This window comes from Mixophyes fleayi, chromosome 10, assembly GCF_038048845.1.
Source record: "Mixophyes fleayi isolate aMixFle1 chromosome 10, aMixFle1.hap1, whole genome shotgun sequence".
Lineage (NCBI taxonomy): Eukaryota > Metazoa > Chordata > Amphibia > Anura > Limnodynastidae > Mixophyes > Mixophyes fleayi.
Genome location: NC_134411.1, coordinates 18,923,579 through 18,942,308, shown reverse-complemented (window position 1 = coordinate 18,942,308; position 18,730 = coordinate 18,923,579). Strand labels below are relative to the sequence as shown.

Sequence of the window (18,730 nt, the reverse complement as noted above, 5' to 3'; positions counted from 1 at the left end):
TGCACATCCCAGACCTGGAACAAGAAAATGAGTTCAATAGACACAAAATCTGACAGCAAAATAGGTATTTTTTGCTGAACTGCATTATCCAAGACACATAGGGGTAAATGTATTATATTAAGCAGTGGATTCTGAAAGTTGCAGAGATTTTGCGACTTTGCAGAGGAAATTTATAACAGCAATGGCTTTCAAGGCAAGTTTCCCATTCACATCTACCTGGAGACTGTTCTATGCATCCATCAACCTTTCTATAACAAAACACAAATTGTGTTATCTTTCAGTCTCATGCTCTGCATTACAGAACCATTGTTGAAAAGCATACTAGTTCTATTCCCCTTTGTATCTCTCTAATATAAATAATAAGATATAAATGTGTAATAATATACTTGGAAAATGTTATGTGGCTTCCATAAGATGTTAATAAATCAGCTTGTAAAGTAACCACTCTCTGGAGAAAAATTATATTTGTCTCTATTCTCATATTACCTCCAGAAGCCATGGGACAGCATTTACTAAGAGCTGGTTTTGTTTGCGGTTTTCAAGCCGCCACATCTTGGAAAGAGTTGTCAGATCCAAACCACATGATTTTGTCAGACTGTAGTTTGGAGGGTGGAATCTCAAACCGCATTTAAGTTGTGGCATGTACAAACCCCTAAGCTGCATGTGGTTTAGGCCATACCACATGGTAAATCCGTTTATACTTAGTAATTATGATTTTAACTGTGCCTAGCGATATGGCATCTACCAGACGTACTAGGTTTGCCTATGCGCCAGGCAAATTTTTCTTTTTTTTAAAACGAATAAGAAAATGTGCCCTTCCTTACAAATACTAGACAGCGTTTGTTGTCATGTTGTTAATCGTGCTTAAACAGTCCAGCCTGTGTAGCTTGGTGTACTTTTCACAGACTGCATTGCACTATGGCTATTTAGTTATTGTAAGAGAAGGCACATTTTTAAAAATAGTTTATTTTAGCTCTTTCGGAGAGCTGAGATAGCTAAAAAAAACATGCTACTTGTGCTATTTCACTAGTCACAACTACGTTTTTTTTTCTTAATTATCTAGTTGCAGTTTGCCATGCAGTTTGAGGTTTAGAGACTTTGGGCTAGATTTACTAAGCTGCGGGTTTGAAAAAGTGGGGATGTTGCCTATAGCAACCAATCAGATTCTAGCTGTCACTTTGTGGAATGTACTAAATAAATGATAACTAGAATCTGATTAGTTGTTATGGGCAACATCTCCACTTTTTCAAACCCGCAGTTTAGTAAAAATACCCCCTTACTGTTTTGTTTCATGCAGTTTGATGTGCGACTTTGGCATTAGCAAACGGCACCGTTTATAAACCACACATCAAATTGCATGAAAAATTTTTTAAACTTTAGTAAATTCTGTCCCACTTGTCAATTGTATTCATAAGTGAAAATCTTCTTACAATACAATGACTTGAGTCAAGGTCAAGTGTCAAATGGTGGGTATGATGTCAGTGGAGATATGGCATGTATGGAAGGTTTGGAGTGCCTTTAATTTAAAATGTCATGTGAATAATGATGCTAGGTCCTCCAACAATACAGTTTGAAAGCCCTCGCAGAGTAGTGATTGGCGGCTGTAGATTACCACTGAAAGATACACTGGGGAACATTTTTGAAAGTTTGATAAAGGAGAACTGGAGTAAAGTGTTATATTTGAGAATCACACAATCCAAATGATGGGATTCTCTGAAAAATTTCTCCTTTCTCCAGATTTCCTTGAATGCACTGTTCTGCGTGGAGAACTGTGGCTTTACTTTATCATTATATTACAATAAACATCAAAACTGTGAGCCTGGTTGCCTGAATGCTGAGGGTGATAGTGTGTGAACCATACTTCCTACCTTGTAATACCCTTCAGCCAACCACCTGGTGGGAGCTCAGTCTCTCCCCTCTCAGGATCCTGTGCTTTAAGTTAGCGAACATATGTCACTGCACATGTACTTATGATAACAGAGGACAGGTGTGATGCAGACGCAGATGATGAACTAAGTGGACCCCAGGTCATCTTATTTAGATAAAATAAATGAGATTGATTAATTTTACTTACAGTCACTTTTTTCAGCTTTACAACCTTCTGTCCAGCAAAAATCACTTGCAGCAAGTTATTCTAAGACCACTTTACATTTCAATGCACCTTGCCTCATCACATATCATCACATATCTCCCAACTGTCCCAATTCCAGCGCTTTGTTTGTCCTGCAGGTGGGAATGTTGGGATGAGGAAATATCTAATAGGCAGCCTAGCGTGCAGCCCTCTGGGGATGTGCCTGGCGCTCCCATTGTGACATGCCCAAAGCCCCGTGTACCGCTTTTGGGAACAGACATGTTGGGAGATCACAGCACATAACAGTAGCAATCACATTATCAGTTCACAGACTGTAATACATCCCAATCTCCCTCTCTCAGCTTCTACACTGCATGCTCACACGCGGATTGTGGTGGACTCCTTCTTAACGCAGTTGAACCTGAACTTAGAGTACAGGAAAATGTAGTATCAAAGTCAGCCCTGAGTGCTTCTCTGAGCAAACACATGTTCTAGAGCAGGCCTAGTTATCAACTGTCTGAAGCCAGGAACTAGCATAGAGCCTGTAACCACCAACTGTCTAGTGCAGACCCTGCCAACTTGTGGCTCTCCAGGTGTTGTGCTCTGCCCGCTATCTGCTGGCAGAGCATGTTGGGGCTTGCAGTTTCACAACACCTGTAGAGCCACAGGTTGGTCAGGCGTGTTCTAAACAATCTCCATGCCCAGGTTGCGGTATCCTGCTTTGATCTCACTCTGCGTCTTCTACCCTCAAGACTTCTTTCCCGATCTCTGTGCTGTCATCAGTCTCTCTTTTTTCTGGTGAATATTTCTCAGATCTCAGACGCAGACACTGTAGAAGTTGTACTACTAGCTCGGACAGGAACATGAGCAGACTGACACAGACCAATAAGAACAGCCAGGCTCTATCTGGCTTAAACAGGGGTCTCCCAAGTGGAGCAGACTCCTACAGGACACACAAGTGACACATTTCAAAAACTCAGGTCATGCAAATGCCCTCGCCATGCCCCTAAAGGCATTACTGCATACTCACAGCGTACAAAGCTACATCTAATAATGGGGGTCATTTATGAACAACAAAGTTTTGCGGGATGCTGTATATGTATATATGCACAAGTGCATCTAGTTTTAGAAGTTTCAGTTCCAGGGTACATTTGCAGTCCAACAGTGTATCGTGATCTGTGTGTGATCATATGGTTTTTCATTCCTGTACACTCTATTGTAAACAAAGAAATGTTCACAAAAAAATAGAACATGCTGCGTTATGAAATATTAAATCTAAGTTTCAGAATGTAATGATGTGAATTACACTGTCTATATTGTGCTTTCTATGTAGTGAATAACCAATGTAAAGTGCATTAAAAAGAATACAGAAAAAGCCTGTAGAGTGACTGTCAGTGATACGTTATACACTGACTTTTATGACTTTTAAGATTTTACCGTTTCGGAATGTAAGTTTCCATCAAATATACATGTGCAGCCTGGAAGATTTAATAAGAAATCTTAGTTTATGTTTTGTATTACATACAATACATTACAGCTGGCAACCTATGACTGGTGAGCCACAGAGCGCCTATGCTTGCTGTACTAGGGAAGTTAGCTAGATGAAATTGGTCAGAGCCCCTTTTACATCACCGACACTTAATACAGACTTTGCACCACACTGCATTTGTTCTATTGTAAACCGCTGTTCCCTGCAGTAAGATGGCACCGGTGGTGCTGACTACACCGACAACACTTACCCTGACATCTCCAGTCCAGACTTCTTCAGTCCGACGGCACAGTCATAGAAAAGTTTTCTAATATTCATTATGCTTGATACCTTATATTACACACTGCAAATAATACAATGTGTCCTTGCTGTCAAACCCAACAAGACACATTTATTAAGGCATTTCTAGAAACAGCGACTCTAAACAATTGTAAAAATATAAACACTACAGTCACTAAACTTCCCTATTGCTAGGAATTACATTTTGAAATATAAAAACAAATATCCTAGTGGCTATTGTATTTAAAAGCTCATGCAATCAATACAACATATTTCTTGGAGTTTCCTGAAGATATATTCACAATACTGATAAATATGGTAAATGTGTCCCTTGTAACCAATGGAGTGTCACATGCATCTAGAACGCATCATTTTGTTGTGCCCAGTGCTCCAGTAATGACTATAATATCAGGCATCATTCCATTGTCAATGTTTCTTAAAACGATGCCAGTGTTTTCTGCCCTGGAGTATGATCTCTGATTGACATCGGATTCCTCTAGTATTTGTTATTATTTTTTCTGTTGCCTTTAGGGTGAAATACAGCACTCATGAGTGCTGTTTACTCATATCAGTTTCTCATTGATATGTCATAGTGGTAATTTTCAGAATCAATTTCGTACCGCCGCTTCTAAATCTCCATACTGCCACTACTAAATTTTCACTTTGACCACTATGCATTTGAGCAATTACAAATAAAATTGAATGGGGACATTGAGAATTACTGAAAGAGAAAAAGGGTCTCTTCTTTAAATTAATCAAATGTGTACAAATGAATAAAATCATGTGGCAGGTGAGCTTATCCCAATATAGCTATATTGCGCACAAAATTCTCCTTTATGTATATGCTGACACATTGTTATTTATATATATTGCCAGTTTTTGAGCGTCAGACAACATTTTTCTTTTGTTTGCACAGATTGGGACATAGTTTTGATATCCATATGGATATCCATAGTGTTGTAGGTTGAATAATAGTAATTAGAATTCTAAAACATGGCACAATGTATTAACTTTAAATTTGTGTATTTGTATTTATTCTTTTTGTATCTTTACGCATATTTTTTATTCATGCACATGAGATATACTGTAAATGCATTATCTAAAGTGAGTTCAGCTCTAGATTTAATTGTCCACTAAACACAATAGTGAGTAAAACTTGTAGGGTATAATTGATGGATCAGAAGCTTGGTCTAGGCAGATTGGCATTGCCTGGGCAGATTAAGGGCATGTCCAGGCAATGCTGATTTTCCCTTTCGTAATGTGGTGTTAAAATGGTTTTCACTACATTAGCTCCATAAATTAAATCCTCCCTCTAGCTCTATATTATCTCCAAAACATTTTTTTTCAATGCAGTTGTCTAGACAAACAGCATTAAAGTATTTGCGCTACTTGCAATGTCATTAATTTCGTGACATATAAATTTGGTTAACACAATATACAAACGGACAAGAGGGGATGTCCTCTCTTTCATATGAGGATAATATATTGTTTAGAGACAACATAAGACTGAGAAATATGTAGAAATATATAGCAAATGTTTTGTCACAGACATGAAGTGCTACACTAAATGTGATAAAAATAAAACCTAACTGCTTATCACGTTTTAATGTTTTTAACTTCTGTAAATCCCAAATTACCTGTTCCCTGTAGTTCTTTTAAGAATGATATAGATATGGACAACATTACATAATATACATTACAATATGTATATTATTAATTAAACACTGATTAGAAGGTTTGGAAGCTGGTTTACAAATATTATTTTAGCTTATATATTTTTATGTATATCAAATCTAAAATAGTTTTCTCTAATTTATTTATTGTAAATTATTTAGATAATATTAAAGGAACAGCAAGCTTACTTTTTGCATTTGAAGTTTTTCCATTGCTCTATACTATACTTATCTATATTTGTGACCAAGCATTCGGTACAGATCCTGGAGAATCACACACACATCACTAGAGGTATATTTCAGCTCTCAAACATTCTGACCTTGAATCATATTATAGAAATCAATAGGACTCACCTCTTTGCTGCTCTACATCGATCGCTGAGGATCCCTCACTGACAGGCTGAGGCTGCACTCGATTCTGCTGGTGTATTGAAGACTGCTTGTTCAGATGCTGTGGATGTGTTTGGCTCTGAGCTAAACATGGCATGCTTCTCCTCGATGGCTTCAGTTGGTGCTCTTTATCTGTTCCACTCTTACTTTTAAACATACCTAAAAAAAGGTAAAAACACATTTATATTGAATTTGGAAACTGAATTTCAAATGCTGTTTTGTTTTTTTTACTGTGACAAAAAAAATGTTGTTAACAAGTACTATGGCTGAAACCTAAACATTTGTACTGTGCAACCTGCTAAGTGCAGCAGCAGCCAGCGGACAAGTGAGAACTGCTCAAATGTTTTATTCTGTCTTCAACGGCTTCTAATTGGCACAATGACATATACATCTGTGCAGAGAACAGCAGCAAGGCTAGCTTTGGAAAAATCCAAATATCAAAGACAGACAAACATCATTAAAGATTCTGCTTAAAATAATAAGGTACCTGCCTTAATGAAAGCAGAATCAGATCAGGGTGAGTGGGCGGCATAAATGAGAGCAGATTATATAGTCCGTAGCAGGCAGTTTCATATCATGACATCACTGAGAATAATACAAGTGAAAGGAGACAGAGCACAGAGACGTTGGGTGACAGTGTGAGCTGTTGGCTCTCTGGGGACTGATGGGCTGTAACATCACATATAAAGCAGTATTGTGACTAAGGAAACATGGTAAAACTAAGTGTTATAAACAAATTTAGATAAGTGTATAAGTACATCTGAACACACTACTAGCTCATATCATTCCTGCTAGCATGGGCTACAACTGGTGTAATGTATATTTTCGGGATAGTGATGGATTACAGGATAATCTTTTTGCCATCATTGATCAAATCATTACTAAACAAGTGATTCAGAGGACCTGATGATTGGGGAATTAAGACATACATCTTGACATGAGTAAGATGATGACTGCAATGAGGGGTAAATTTAACCTCTTCTTTTGCCTCCTTCAAGAAAAGGGTTTTCATTTTGGTAATCTGCCAGTAGTCACCCCCGTCCCCCCACTTCCTTTTTTTTGCATATTTTTATTTTTTAGGTTACACAATTATATTTGCCTTTGCTTGTTTGTTTTTGCTGTTTTTTTTACAACAGGTTTGACTTACTTTTGGTAACTTATTTAAATACAAGTTAACCCGTGCATGATACTCATGCATTCTAGTCAAATCAAGCTACTCAAGGTGTTAAAAAGGTTCTTGTCATGCATTTGGGCCTAGCCCAGGCCTCCTCAGGGGAAGAGCGTTACTTCCCGACGCAAGCGCCCTTTTTTAACGTGGTTTTGTCCACATGTCACCACCTCATCATTTTTCTCCATCACCTCATCCTTCATCTTCATCGCCACATCCTTCATCAAGCTACTTAAGGTGTTAAAAACTCCCCCCTGTCACCCCCGGCAACCACAAACCACTCCCAACTGTCACTTCTCCTTCAAGAAATATATAGGTCAGTGTATAACTCTGCCCAGCAGGTGGCGCTGCAGCTTGTTTTTGTTTTTTTCACACACGCCACTAGGCATTTATATAGTAGATATATTGTATATTATATACACATATTAAATATTATATATTGTTCTATTTTATTGGCCTTACATTGGAAAATAGTGAGAAAAAAATGATTCTTCCCACAGTTACTTTCACCCTATTATTTTTTTTCTGTTAGGTCTCCCAAGTATATATAGTTTTACAAGTTTTTGATTTCCTATATATATATATATATATATATATATATATATATATATATATATATATATATATATATATATATATACACACACACACACGCACACACATGCACACACGCACACACACGCACACACACACAACTTCTGCATTATTGTTAAGCTTGCAAGATAGGGTTAGGGCTAAGTTTGGGGAGCATTGAGGCTAAAAAAATGTATTTGAATTACTTACCAATAATTTTTTTTTATTTTTTTTACTCATATATTGGCAGAAATTGCCTGCTCACTAAAGTTACTAGATCTGGTACTATCTGGACCTAGTAGCCGCTTGCTAGCAACTAGCCCAGAGCAAAAGTACTGTGGTTGTACATTGTAAAACTAATCATCTAGGGTTGACAATAGAATCAGTGCAAAAGTGACCACATCATATCAGGTTTTTTTAGGTCAATATTTTAAAGTGGTCCAAAGCCTTTCACGTGAGAACTGCACAAGTTTATTAACTATTATACTACACTCTATGTGGGTAGATATTCTCTTAATATTTAATATACATTGCACTGAATGGTTATTTGCTGCTAGATTTCATTTGAGATTTAGTTGCCATGAACCTAACTGTATCAATGAACTAGAGTTCGAGCACCCACAAAAGATAAGCCTCCTGACATGCGCATTTTCCGCTGCTCCCACTTCTGATTGTGCTGCAATTACGTCAAACTCCCATACTGTACCTGAGTTGCCTGTCCCTTCCACCAGTTCCGCATCTCTGAACGTTAAGAGTAGAGAGGCTCAGGCTTGGTTCCTCAGGAGCCGACCACAACCGAACTTAGGGGATCCGAGTACCGAGTGGCTCGGTACCTTCGTGCTGTTTCAGATTTGCAAACGAGGCAAAACGTCATTGTGACGTCGTTGAATTTCAGATCTCGCGAGTTTTGAATTCCTTTTTAAGATCCAACATAGCGTGGGATGGGAGGGAGGGCGAACCCCCATTTTTCTTTTCTGCCACTGCTGTGTGTCAGTGTGTCCTAGATGTGCAAGGAACTGCCGTATTTGTGTCATTGCTCTGTCACTTAGCATTCAGCCAGGTCGCTGCAGTATTTGTCTAAAAGTGTATGAAAATAATATTGTGATCTGTGAGGTGGTCAAAATTGACTGCAAATGACTTGAAATTAGTGTTATTGAGGTTATTAATAATGTAGGAACAAAAAAAGAGCAAAATTGTGTGATTTTAGTATATTTTAGGATTTTTTCTAAAAAAATCCAAAACCAAAACCAAACCAAAACACCCGAGGGCGGTTTTGCCAAGACCAAAACCAAAACACAAAACTAATCCAGATTCAAAACCAAAACCAGTTCACGGGGGTCAGTGAGCATCTCTAGTTAAGAGTCATGAGTAAAGTCTGCATATGGACTAAAGTGTACATTTTTTTTGCGAAGGCGAAATATATCTTTTATGCAAAAAAAAATAACATGTACATCCAACTTTACATGAGTCCTACAGAGAGATGCACAAAAACCAAAATGTTAGCTGATGCAAGCCAACACAATGTGGTGCCAAATAAGAAAAACAGAGTTTGGGATTACAGACAACGGTCAGAGGTATTACGGTAGGAAAAAAAGTTACACCGAAATGATGTTTTATATAGTGAATAAACGCACTCCAGTTTTTACTTTTTCATTATTCTAGACAATAATCTGGTTCTTAAAACATGCTATTTTTCTTTAGTTATTCTGAATCATTCAAAATCAATAAAACAGATTTTCTATCACATGAGGCTTTGATCTCCTGGGAGCACTTCTGGGACAAAAGCAATGGATGACAAACTTGAGAACAGGTGCATCCCCTCTCTGTCCTGCCTCAACAACAAATTCTTACCAGCAGCTCATCCATAACAGAGTCCATTTTATACAGCTAAATAAAAACGGGCAAAACCATGGTGACATTTCAAGTGAATCGAGGTTTGCAGTGGTGGTGATACAATTTTCCAGTTCTGTTTTTGCAGCCCAATTGCACGGAATCCCTTTCTGCACTGTATTTGTAAATTCACATTCTGCAGCATCAAAAGAGCTTGGACATCGATAATCATTTAACTGTACTGTTAGGTGTGTTCGAAAATTCCACTCATCTCTACTATCAAAGGAACATATATTAATTTTTTTTACTGGTAGCACTCCTCTTAAACATTTTCTCTGTAATGATATTAGATTGCATCAAGAGAATTTATTGATCTGCTGCCCAATTCTCTTATCTTGGACAGTGCTTCTGTACTTGTGTTTCTCTATCTACAATGAGAAGACGTTGCCTTACAGTGTCGTTGTTATATACTTTTCCCAGCCAATATGCTGATCTTACAAAACAAAACATGATATATAATACATTGACTACTTCTCCAATTAAAAAATAAGTACGCTTGTCTGGATCACTGATGTAATGATAAAACAATTAGGATGGATTTGTGTTTACATTTTATTTTATGTGATTATCTATTGATTTTTTTGTACAAATGTTGTGCAACAGTAACAACTTATCAGAGCCTAAATAATTCTAGGGACTGTACTAGATTTTGAGCAGGTGTCCCTGATAAATCATTGTTGCTGTCACAAACAGCACCTACCTGAGCTTGTGAGACATGTAGGTAAGGGTTTACTAGAAGACCACCTGTTCTGTCTAACAATTCCCTCAAAAATAAACTTTGCACTCTATTAATTCAAAACTGCCATCACCAAGATATGGTTTCAAAGGACATCGTAGTTTAATCCCTTTAACCCATTGGGTACTAGCCTCTAAGGTTTCTGAAAAACTAGAGGAGTTTATCAAGCTGGAACCTTCATGTAGCCTCTTGTTCTGCAGCTTCTCTTTCTGTCTGCCATTCTGCAGCCTCTTGCTCCATTGCAGATCATCTCTCTACAGCCTCCCATTCAGCGGCACGCTCTGCAGCTAATCTCCATACTAGGCACTCTGCTGGGTACTATTGTAACAATTGCATTTTTGTTACTATGCCTATGGGCTCAAATACTTTAAAGCAATTGTAAATAAATAGCATTGTCCATAGTTGAGCCATTAGCGTCCTCAGAAAGTAACAGCCCAGAACCTTGTTCCGACTCCGCTGCCAAGCCATTCACTGTGGCAGGGCTATGCTTTCCATTTTTTGCTTCTATGAGTTGACCTTTGTTTTTGCAAGTGCCTGGAATTCCTCTCTCCTCACATTGTGCTACAGGTAAATCCTTTGGTGTTTAAATGCCGTGGCTGCCATCTTCACATAAATAATTGCTTGTGCTACAAAATTAATAGCAAAAGAAAAGGGGATGGAGAACTCCTTGTTCTGTATGCCTTTTAAAATATTTTAAGCTTTGAGTTTTGTCTTTGGTGAGTTATTCTGTATTCCCTCTCACAACAATCACAAATATTTTATTCACTTACGTTCTTAATTAGAAATATATATCCCACCTCTACCACCAATTTTGAGAACAATGTGGAGACCTCAGAAGGGAGCAGGGACCCTGAAGGGTGGACGACCCGGATTTGCTGGACCTCCATCACCTCTGGGGCCCTGTAGCCACCGCACAACCTGCATCCCGCATTGTTATATTCCGGGGGGTAGAATTTGCTGCACATCATGTGCTGCGGTATTATCTATATTAACAGTATGTCAAAATTATAACTCATTGATTTCAACAGGAAAAGAGGTAAAACAAACTATTTGGCTGTAATTACTATGCCAGATAAGTTAAGTGCCACAATTAACACAGCAGGGGCGAGTATAATATACATTGGCCTGGGCCTGACTTGGAACTCAGCAGCAGTGAATTAAAATAGGTGAGGATGGCGTGTTTGTATGGGCCTCATGGCTCTGGCACCATTCACCCATCCATGAATGAATGTTGGAAACCGGGGGCAAGTGACAGCATGAACCAATAGTTTCTTAATGGACACCGCGGTCACACATCCCCTAAACAGTGCACGCTGCATCTGATTTTGGCAATATTTCCTGTGCCACCCTGAGTTTCCTCACAGCAGCCCTGCCTACACTCACTGTCATTTTTCTAGAACAGCAATTCAGAAAGTTAAAGTTAAACAATATCACAGTACAAGGTGAGACAACACGGTACAATTAACAATAAGCACAGTAACTCAGGAAGTTCAAAGCACAGCTAGAGAGAGAGACAGGGAGGGTGGGGGAGAGGGATAATCCACATACACTGGTAGGACAGGGGGACAGGAGAGTGTTGAAGGTGACAAAGAGGCGGCAGGAGTTAGAGGACTGGGAAGAGATGAGGGATTTAAAGAAAGATTGTTTAGCGACTGAGAGGGCAGAACAGTAGAAAGAGAGGATGAATTTAAGTGGAGGAAATCAGCCAGGGAGCGGTATTTTCTCCAGTGGCGTTCAGCGGTACAATAAGAAAGCAATACTTAAGCTGATGATGCTGAAAAAAGCCAAAGAAGCACATGTGCCGAGTTTTAAAGTAGGGCAGGTCCTGGATAGTAATGAGTAAAAATACCAGTGAGTATTTAAATAAGGTCTAAACGACACCTGCAAAATGTATTTGGGGAGGGAGTACTGACGTTGGTCAATTCCTGGGTCCTGCACTTTCATCATCATCACCATCATTTATTTATATAGCAGCACCAATTCCGCAGCTCTGTGCAGAGAATATTTGTCATTCACATCAGTCCCTGCCCCATTGGCGCTTACAATCTAAATTCCCTAACACACACACAAGCACAGAATAGGGTTAATTTTTATAAACAGCCAATTAACCTACCAGTATGTTTTTTGAGTGTGGGAGGAAACCGGAGCACCTGGAGGAAAACCCCCAAAACAGGAGGAGAACATACAAATTCCACACAGATAGGGCCATGGTCGGGAATCAAACTCATGACTCTATGAGGTAGAAGAGATCACCACTGTGTCCCCATGCTGCCCAACTTTGCTCTTCTTAGCAAACAACGGGGACAAGAGCATGTGCAGTGAAAACCTGTTTGGAATTTTGGTTCCAGAAACTCTATGTGCACTGATAGAAGGAGGGTGGGATCCAATGCACTGTGTTCAAATGATGGCTGGTCCCTGATTTGATTGTCGTAGACTCCAATTTGAAGACCAGTGTAATTTAGAGACAGTGCTTCAGATTCCTTCCTCCTACGTCAAACAACTGTCCATTAATATTGATTTAGCAATTAATATTTCAGAAGCCTGTCTAATATCAATGAGGCACTGGTTCATAGTTATTGATATGCTCCATACTGAGCATTGGTTCAACCCACAAAATGGCTCCGTTCACAATTTGGAGCTGACAGGAATAGTGCATGCAAGCCTCCCCCTGCAGCTGCACTTGCTCTGCACAAACTAAAGTACCCTCTATATCCATACTTTCCAGGATTACAGAATAAAACAGACCATGCTCATGTCCCACATTGCAATTCACTACCATTATTTCCCCAGACAATAATTCAACCCATAGAGCCTGCAGAAAATAAGGATTTGAAAGCAAAAAAAGAACCAATAGGGAAATTATATAGAAAAAACAGAAATGGGACTTTCTTCATAAAATGGTAATATTTGTTCATAGTTGTTCTGTGACCTTTATCAACAATATTTTAGCTACCACAATTCAGTAAATAAAGACAACTGGCTGATTAATAGCCATGTCACATGGGCAGCACGGTGGCTAAGTGGTAAGCACTTCTGCCTCACAGCGCTGGGGTCATGAGTTCAATTAATGACCATGGCCTTATCTGTGTGGAAGTTGTATGTACTCCCCGTGTTTGCGTGGGTTTCCTCCGGGTGCTCCGGTTTCCTCCCACACTCCAAAAACATACTAGTAGGTTAATTGGCTGCTATCAAAATTGACCCTGTGTGTGTGTGTGTGTGTGTGTGTGTGTGTGTGTTAGGGAATTTAGACTGTAAGCTCCAATGGGGCAGGGACTGATGTGAATGAGTTCTCTGTACAGTGCTGCGGAATCAGTGGCGCTATATGAATAAATGGTGATGATGATGATGTCATCTTATATATTTATACATTGAATATATTTAGCTTTTAAAATTTGTTTCTGCTTGCTTATAAAGACCTTATGATTCCTAACATGTACCACTTGATATAGCTGTAGCTTTATAACCGATGTGGCAACTTAAGCTTAACATAGCAACATAGTTGTCAACTGTCCCTAATTTCAAAGGACAATCCCAGGTTTTAAAGACTTGTCTCTATTTCTCAATATTGATAAATTGAACAATAAAATTCCTATTTTTCTGCACGTTAGATGCAATTCTTATAATCTACTTGTAATATCCATCTCATTATTAAATGGAAAATTTTATTTCAAAATTGTATTTTATTCAATATATTTTTATAAGGGACAAGGGGCATTTTTATTTTGTCCATGGCATATTGATACATTTTTGATTGCAGTGCCTATGTATTTAATATTATCAAATGTAAGTATTTCCTTCTTGTCCAAGAGAGTTATTATCTAAATACTGGATAAGGGCATTGGTGTGATTTGTAATACGCATTAAATCAAAACAAGCACTTCTTAAAAGTTGCATAGCAGTCTCTAAAAGAACCTCATTTATCTTTACTGTCAACATTAAATCTTCACAGAGTTGAAATAATTCAACATACTTTTGCCTCACGTTTTAATCTACTCGTTATTACCTTATTGCCAGAGGTCCGAGCAAGAAACCATTTTGTCAGTAGAACAAATGCAGCCGATCCATTCACTATGAACAAAGTGCATCGTGTTTCAGTGATGTCACTAATTCACAGTACCTCAGGCCTCAGTAATGTCAATAATTACCAGGGAATTTATAGGCTGAAAATTGATTCAGACGACAAAATGGCTGCCTCAACTGTGCTTAATTGACATATACACATTAACAGGACAGCTGTTTTAGAAAAGAGATAAATTAACTATATTTGACAGGTTTGGGGTTTGTATCAGTATTACTTAAGTAAAAAATATTTTGGATAGATTAAAACAAGCTTTCCCACTTTCCTACCTCGTTTCAGGTACACGCAAAAATTAGGTAGGAAAAGAGGAGGTGGGTGGGGTTAATGACATTATTTGCATAAGAACATGAGCGGAAGAACCAGGGGCCTGATTCATTAAGGATCTTAACTTGAGAAACTTCTTATTTCAGTCTCCTGGACAAAACCATGTTACAATGCAAGGGGTGCAAATTAGAATTCTGTTTTGCATATAAGTTAAATACTGCCTGTTTTGTCATGTAGGCCCCACATCATCAAGTCCCATTTAACTCAGTAAGCACGGAGTGCCAGATGCGTGTAAGTGCTCTCTGGGAGAATTGCCTGCTCTCATAGGAGGTCTTCCCCTCATTCGGGAGTCTCCAGGACATTTCAGGGGAGTTGGAAACTATGGATTAAAATCTTAAGAACGCTGGAAAACAGCACCCTTACTTTGTACAACATGGAAGAGGAAAGGAGTTATAAAATGAAAACACATCACAAAATCCAAATATTTCTCACAAAAGGTGTTCCATTTACTTTACCGTGTGCCAAAAATAGAAAACAGGATTGTCCTCTGCAAATAATATTTTTTATATATATGTATATTTTGGAGACCTAATACAGAACACTAGGAGAAGGGAAACAAACACAGAAAAGAGGAGCTAGGGAGTGGTTTAGATAGGAAATTTGGGAAATGGCTACAAAACTCTTCTATTAATATTATTATTATTATTATTATTAATAATGATTATTTATTTATTAGGCGCCACAGATTCCGTACAAATACAGATTGGACATAATTAATACAGTAAGCAAATCACAAATACATGAGGCAATTACACATAAGTAGCACAGATGACTGAGGACTCACACAGAACATAGGAAAAGACAGGACATACGTGGGAGACAGACAGAGGACAGTAGTTAGAGAGGACCCTGCCCCTGAGAGCTTACATTTTAGTGCATTTATTACTCTAGAATAATCTTTTTATGACTTGACACAAACAAATTAAATGCAATGGCATAAAACAGAGGATAAAGATGGCCTTGCGCAAATGAGCTTACAATCTATGGGGAGTAGTAATGAGAAAAGTATCCTAAAAACTGCCCAGTTTTGTTCTGCAATCAAGACTTACTTTGAGAGACTTATTACATCCGCCATATGACGGAAAACAGAAGATCAATTGGTATCATGGTCACATTGGCATCTGGTTGAGGGTTCTTGAATGCAAAATGAGGATAATATTAAGGAACGTTTATGACCTTAAATAGGCACTCCTTTCAGGCAGGTACTGGTACATCAGAGACACAAAGGAGGGGAGTTTGTTGATCTTTCAATAACTTTCACTGTAAGTGGGCGGCCAGTGATATGATCAAATACATGACATCATCATCACTATTTATTTATATAGTGCCACTAATTCCACAGCGCTGTACAGAGAACTCACTCACATCAGTCCCTGCCCCATTGGGGCTTACAGTCTAAATTCCCTAACATACACACATAGACACACAGACTAGGGTCAATTTTTTAGCAGCCAATTAGCCTACCAGTATGTTTTTTGGAGTGTGAGAGGAAACCAGAGCACCCCGAGGAAACCCACGCAAACAAGGGGAGAACATAGAAACTCCTCACAGATAAGGCCAATTGTTGGGAATTGAACTCATGACCCCAGTGCTGTAAGGCAGAAGCGCTAGCCACTTAGCCACCGTGCTGCCCACATATGTTGTGGATGTAGAGGAAGAGTTACCCAGTTAAAAGATGTAAAAAAAATAATTACATTTTGCTTCAAAAAGACAAGCCGATGGTTCTTATAAAAGTGATGAGTCCGTTGAAGGTCAAGGTGATGTCTCCTTGGCTAGACAGATATCATGATATGAAGGCTACGTCATTATGGTAAATGTTTACTGAAAGACTACATCATACTTGCCCACTTTCCCGGAATGTCCAGGAGACTGCTGAATTCCGGGAAGGTCTTCTGGACTCCCGGGAGAGCAGACAATTCTCCCGCATCCCCAGTTCACTAGGAAGTGGGCAGGATGTAAGCCTCCACGATTCGCAGGGAATTGCCTCGTTTTTGTTTAATTTAGAAGGGTAAATGCAGCGAGAAGGTAGAGTTTTACACCTTGGTTAAACCATGTTACACTTGGGGGGGGGGGGGGGGTCAATTTAAAATTTCCAAGCAGATTTATAGTTGGGAGTGAAGCATATCCCATATCAACTTTAAATTGCAGTGTCAAAATAAAGCTGCCAAGTATTTGTATGCTATATGCAAAAGCAAACAGCATTCACTTCCTTTGCATGCAAAAATAAAATTGCATTTGCACCCTTCAGCTGGATTTGTTACTACCATAACTTCAATGCTGCTTTCAGCCTTGAAATTACCAAACTGACGGTAATAATGCGAACAACGCGGGGAATTGAATTTCCCCCTCAAGTATGTCTAAATTTTCCTCCATTCACATTATTTCTATCTGAAGCAGTTTTGGGAGGGCTTAACAAACCAGCTTCTACAGTGCTGACATTAATTCACTAACATTCCAGTAAACAAGCATCAGATGTCTGATTCACAAGCTCTTAAAAGTTCTAGCTATGGTGGGGGCAGAGCTGTGACTCAACAGTGACTGCACAGAGCAACAGCAGCAGGTCAAAGGACCCAACAGCTGATAGCACAGAAATGTGATGAACAACTAATATAATTCACTCTGTCTCAATGTCTGCACTGCAGAACGAAAGGCTGCACTGCAGCCAAAATTATCATATCCAATTCCTACCTCCGACAAACACGTAAAAGAAAAGTTCAGCTACAATCCAAATGCTTCTTTATAAATCATCTGCTAGCGCTCACAAACTCATGTCAAACAATTATCTGCATAAGAATTTGTTATTGAATAGGACTTATGTGCATGCAAATATATGATGTGCCACTTCTTCATAATTTATATTTATATTTTTTTATTCTATTTTCACTTTAATCCTTTATTTTTTGTAACTGTGTCATTTTTGCTGTTAGTCAGTTAAATGAATCCAAATAACAGACGACTTAACTGTTCATATGAACACTGGGTGTGACATATAATAGGTTGAGAGGTAGAATGGCCCAAAAGAGAGCGGATCACCTAAAAAAAAAATCATGCCCTCACAAGATGACATATTTACTGTAAGTTGTTCTTGTGGCAAGTCACAAATATTGTGGTACATGTTGAGAGAATACATATAGAGATCAGAAGGACCAATGTTGGGATGTTTGGTGCCCCCTGCCATCTATAAATTAGCCATCCTTAAAATCAATACCCCCACTCAAGCCTGGACATAACATTAATGCACTTACACACACCAGCTCCCATATCATCATCATCACCATTTATTTATATAGCGCCACTAATTCCGCAGCGCTGTACAGAGAACTCACTCACATCAGTCCCTGCCCCATTGGGTCTTACAGTCTAAATTCCCTAACATACACACTCACAGACAAACACAGACAGACAGACTAGGGTCAATTTGTTAGCAGCCAATTAACCTACCACCATATAACATTAATACCTGTTCCACATAACATTAGTATCACACACCCACATTACATGATTGTACATCTACAAACTTCTGGCTCAGCACACAATGCCCGAAAATGCTGTTGTGATGTATCAAAAATCTATTTGTGGACCTTTATTTTTATGGCACAGTTTGTGGGTTTACACAGCAAAATTGAGATTACTGTAGAATTATAAAATTCTTTACACAACAATGTGTAGACTCTGGGGGAGGTCAATGATAATCTTGTCTGTGTACTCCATCTGCAAAAAATACATCTCATTTTATGGGACAAGTTGTTTAACTGTTAGAGATGAAGAATGTACATATGTTTTGGTATACCTGCCTTAGTAGGTGCATCTGAACTTTTTAAACATATGCTCAACTCCATTCCTCAAGTACTACCAACAGGTAATGTTCTCATTTTTTTACAGGATTTCTGTCTGTAGTAACAGGCAGGATTGTTACTGACCCAGCCAAATAGATTAGCTCAACTGTAGATGCTTAATAAAATCCTGAAAACATGATATGTTGGTAGTTCTTGAGGACTGGAGTTGATCAGTGCTGCCTTAGTCCTTTCGAGATGTCAATAGTTTCCATTAATTTTCAAT

General features: G+C 38.6%; 1 protein-coding gene across 1 annotated transcript in view; it reads right to left on the bottom strand.

The window, feature by feature from the left end:
• Nucleotides 1-18,730, bottom strand: part of ANO3 (anoctamin 3) — a 235,083-nt gene that overhangs the window by 146,827 nt on the left and 69,526 nt on the right. Inside the window, exon 2 of the mRNA XM_075187478.1 lies at nucleotides 5,867-6,061. Coding sequence (XP_075043579.1) covers nucleotides 5,867-6,061 — 195 coding nt within the window. The remainder of the gene's footprint in view (nucleotides 1-5,866; nucleotides 6,062-18,730) is intronic.